Here is a 3,904-nt window from a genome sequence, read left to right on the forward strand (position 1 = left end):
TGCCGCTGCAACAAGTTGTACTGAGCAGACGAATCGATCAGCGCACTGTTGCAAATGCACGGGAAATTTGTGCGCAGGCGTGTCGTGCAGCCGGGTTCATCGACTACGCGCGCACGAAACACGCAACCCGTTGCCAGTTGCTTGCCAGGCTTCGATAAGCGACCGTCATGGTCAGCCAATCAACGCCGGTCCTCGAGGTGATCCTCGGCAATCCGAGCGAGTACAGTTTGCAGCTGAACCGATGGTATCTGAAGCCTATAGGCGCCTGGCCGTCGTCTTCGTCCACGTCTAGGCTCGAGCGATTCGCTTCGGTGATGTTGATCGCCATGTGCTACGGCATCATACTGTTCACCGTGGTACCTTGCCTGCTGCACATGGTGCTCGAGGAGAAGGATACTTATAGAAAGATCAGAGCTTTCGGACCGTTCGTGCACTGGTCCATGGGCGGTGTGAAATACACGACGCTGTTGTTGCGCGGCAACGAGATACGCCTTTGCGTGGAACACGTAGAGGTCGACTGGCAGATCATGACCAGAGTACAGCATCGGCTGGTGATGATGAGGTACGCCAAGTTCGGTCGCTACGTCTCGGTCTTCTGCGCCGCTTTCATGCAGGGTGGCGTTTTATCTTATTGCTTCTTCACCGCGCTGTCCACGCGGCCCGTGGAAGTCGGGAACGAGACCAGAATCGTGCACGTGTTGCCTGTAGAGTTTTACAAGAGCCTGATGAACACTGATCTCAGTCCTGCGAACGAGATCGTTCTCGTCTTGCAGTTCCTCTCCGCGTTTATAGTCAACTCCAGCGCAGTCGGAGCTTTCAGTCTCGCGGCTGCTCTCGCGGCTCACGCGTGCGGTCAGCTGAACATTTTAATGAATCAGATCACCGAAATGGTCAGCAGATCAAGAAATCGTGACAACAAAGTCTTGATCACTGAGACTGGCGCGATTGTAGAGAATCATTTGAGGATTTTGAGGTAATTTCTTCTTCATTTTTCTACTTGAATTATTCAAAATACTCTTCGATATTAATTATGATTTCTTTTAAATTGTTATTATTACAGCTTCATAGCACAGATTGAAGCGACGATGAATAAGATATGTTTCTCGGAAATGTTTCACACATCTGTGTCCACGTGTATGCTCGGCTATTACATCCTTATGGTTTGTTACAATGTTTTGCTTTTGTAGAATGTATAATTTATTATTTTTAATATATAATGGTGACTAATGTGGTCAGTATTTGTTTCGAGAGAGAAATATATTCATATTATACTTTGTCGTATTATACGCTCATATGATATACTCATATTAACTTTTAAATAAATTTTTACGGTATTTATATATTACAAATACATTGAACTGAATTATTAAATTTCACAAATATATTGAACTCGACTATGTTCGAAATAAGCTGCCTCCTATTTAATTTTATAATAGTAAAAAATATTGAGGCCATGCATTAATATTCGCAAATATATCAGAGGACTCTGGATCTTTAAACAATATAAGATTTCCAGCTATTAGTTATAGAATCTCGAGTTAAAAAAATTTCATCTGCTGCGCGATTAATTCTATTATTATTGTATTGCATTTCTAACTTTTATTCCTGGCAAAAATGCATAATGCAGAACATTACTCTATATTGTATTAACAATGACTTGGATTCAAGATAATTGTCTATATATTGCTGTAATTAACCACGTACCTTGCTATAAATAAAATTGAACAATACAAATTTGTTTCAGAAAATTAATTTTTCTAAGAGATCTATGTGTCAAAATAATTGTTAATTTAATGTTTCCAGTTTTTCAGATTTCAGTGCAATTATGCTGTGGGTGAAGAAATATGTCTTTAGATACGAGAGAAATATATATATAGAAAATAAATGTTCTTTTTTTTCATTTAATCTGGGCTGCAAACGGTGTAGGGGTAGGGGAACGCTAGATGTCACCCCTTTACCACGCATTGAAGTCACCAGCCGCCATTCCGCGTTCGCGTGAATTATGGTCGCCGCTCTATTACAAAATTATTCCACATAGCTATTATTTGTGAAGAAATATTGTTTTAACATTTTTTAAAGTTTTTTGAACTAAACGCAGGTAATATGCAATATTATGGGATGTACAATAGCGTAAAATTTCGATAAAAAGAGAATGAACTTTAAAGATGAAAGATCGATTTTCATGTTTTATTTAGGAGCCAATAATTGTCTGATAATAAAAGCAAAATCTTTTCTACCTTTTTTCAGATCTCCTGGATGATTCATATCTTATACTATTTTTTTTCAAACTGTCACTTTTCGTTCCGTTTACTTTATTTATTATAACTACAAATCATATGAAATTCTTTAGATTTAACTACATAAATTCTACTTAAATTTATCTATATAATTCTATATTAGTGCTGCATAAAACAACAAATTCTTCTATATTCAGAAAACTTTTTAAATTTTTTTTCTTATTTTTATAAAAAAAAAATTTTTTGGTTACTGCACCGTATTATCCACTTTTATACTACAAAATTCGTATCAACAATTGACTCATTAAGAAAAAAAAATGAAATTTCCATTGAATTACATAACCTTGACATAAATATTAGAAAAAGACCTTTTACAATGTTATGCGCAGATACCTTCGAATTATTCACGTAAAACTCTGTCTCAATTGCTATAATACTTTGACAAACGACAATGTGACGATACGAAAGTGTTGTTCTTCTAGGAATGGGACGATCACGATTACCAAAGCCTGACCATCTACATGATGATACTATTTTCCATGACGTTCAACGTGTTTTTACTTTGCTATATCGGTCAGATACTAACGGAACAGGTAACAGGTGCAACAAGTACCTATTAAAACAGCAACTGCGATTCAACGAGTGCATTCTCAACAGTGCAAGAAAGTCGGCGAAGTGGTGTACATGTCAGATTGGTATCTCCTGCCTTATAAATGCATTCTCGACTTGAACGTGATCATAACGAGGTCCAGCGTGATGATCAAGATCACCGCCAGCAAGATGGTCCACATGTCCATCTACACTTTCGGTCAAGTAAGTATACTGTATCGTTCGCATAAACGGTTCGCCGTGAACAGAATCAAAATGGCGGCTGAAGTCACTTTACGAGAACTTTCTGTCGTTGTAGGTAATGAAATCTTCCTTCGCGTATTTCAATCTTCTCCGACAGACCGTATGACGAACGCGCTCGCGTTGAAACGTGACGTATGCGTACGAACTTCCCAATTAATCAAAGAAATGTAGAATCTTATTTAGAAAGCGTACGTATGGAGTTTTCTCGTTAAATACAGTATTGAAAAATTAATTATACGTGATCATTCTGCGTTGCTGTGTCTCTTTGTGTACGAGTTAATGTTTGTGGGACACTTGTGTTGCGTCTGGTATTGTTTATAAGCAAATCGTGAATGTGTTTGAAAATTTTATATTTTAAAACTTTCTCGGTAATGAACATTTTTTAAATTGCTAAATTAATTAATAGAAGATACATTGAGCTATATACAATATTGGCAGAAGTGTCAGGGCATCATCTAATGTTCGATAAATTATAGTGTGTAATGACTGTAAATAAATGTAGTCGGCTTCGTATTATTGCATAGCACTGCGTTGATTATTTTTAATACATACAGCACTGTGCGGTGTCAGAGAATCCGTACGTCTCTGTTAAAAATATCAACGTACTACCCTCTCATCTACTGCAATAATTGACGGCACAAAAGCTTGCTCTACTAACCTAAAAAGATTGAAAATATACTCACGCCTTCTTGTTGAGCTAAAATATAGTCCCATTCCGTTGAAAAACTGCTCCTCGCAAAATCAACGAGACTATGATACTAAATAAGGTCTGCACAGGAGAACGCACTGGCAAACGAAGGGTGCAGCTCCGCGTT

At 37.9% G+C, this 3,904-nt stretch overlaps 1 protein-coding gene across 2 annotated transcripts; it reads left to right on the top strand.

Moving 5' to 3' along the window:
- The first annotated feature begins 122 nt into the window (after positions 1-122).
- On the top strand, positions 123-3,696 carry LOC144477511 (odorant receptor 10-like). Of its 2 annotated transcripts, XM_078195237.1 has the most exons (5): positions 123-973; positions 1,061-1,160; positions 2,720-2,830; positions 2,895-3,050; positions 3,145-3,696. In XM_078195237.1, the coding sequence occupies exons 1-5, from the start codon at positions 168-170 to the stop codon at positions 3,193-3,195; spliced, it is 1,224 nt and encodes a 407-aa protein (XP_078051363.1). In that variant the 5' UTR covers positions 123-167; the 3' UTR covers positions 3,196-3,696. The 2 variants fall into 2 exon arrangements, with proteins under 2 accessions (XP_078051363.1, XP_078051362.1); XM_078195236.1 differs by having other exon boundaries at positions 2,895-3,696.
- The last annotated feature ends 208 nt before the right edge of the window (positions 3,697-3,904 follow it).

The sequence above is a fragment of the Augochlora pura genome, unplaced genomic scaffold (genome assembly GCF_028453695.1).
Source record: "Augochlora pura isolate Apur16 unplaced genomic scaffold, APUR_v2.2.1 APUR_unplaced_1648, whole genome shotgun sequence".
In the NCBI taxonomy this organism is placed as follows: domain Eukaryota; kingdom Metazoa; phylum Arthropoda; class Insecta; order Hymenoptera; family Halictidae; genus Augochlora; species Augochlora pura.

What these genes read in the sequence shown, in the direction of transcription:
- LOC144477511 (XM_078195236.1), top strand. Translation starts at nt 168, where the DNA reads ATGGTCAGCCAATCAACGCCGGTCCTCGAGGTGATCCTCGGCAATCCG. An exon ending in AATCATTTGAGGATTTTGAG is followed by an intron (nt 974 to 1,060) that starts GTAATTTCTTCT and finishes TTATTATTACAG; the next exon opens with CTTCATAGCACAGATTGAAG. An exon ending in TCGGCTATTACATCCTTATG is followed by an intron (nt 1,161 to 2,719) that starts GTTTGTTACAAT and finishes TTGTTCTTCTAG; the next exon opens with GAATGGGACGATCACGATTA.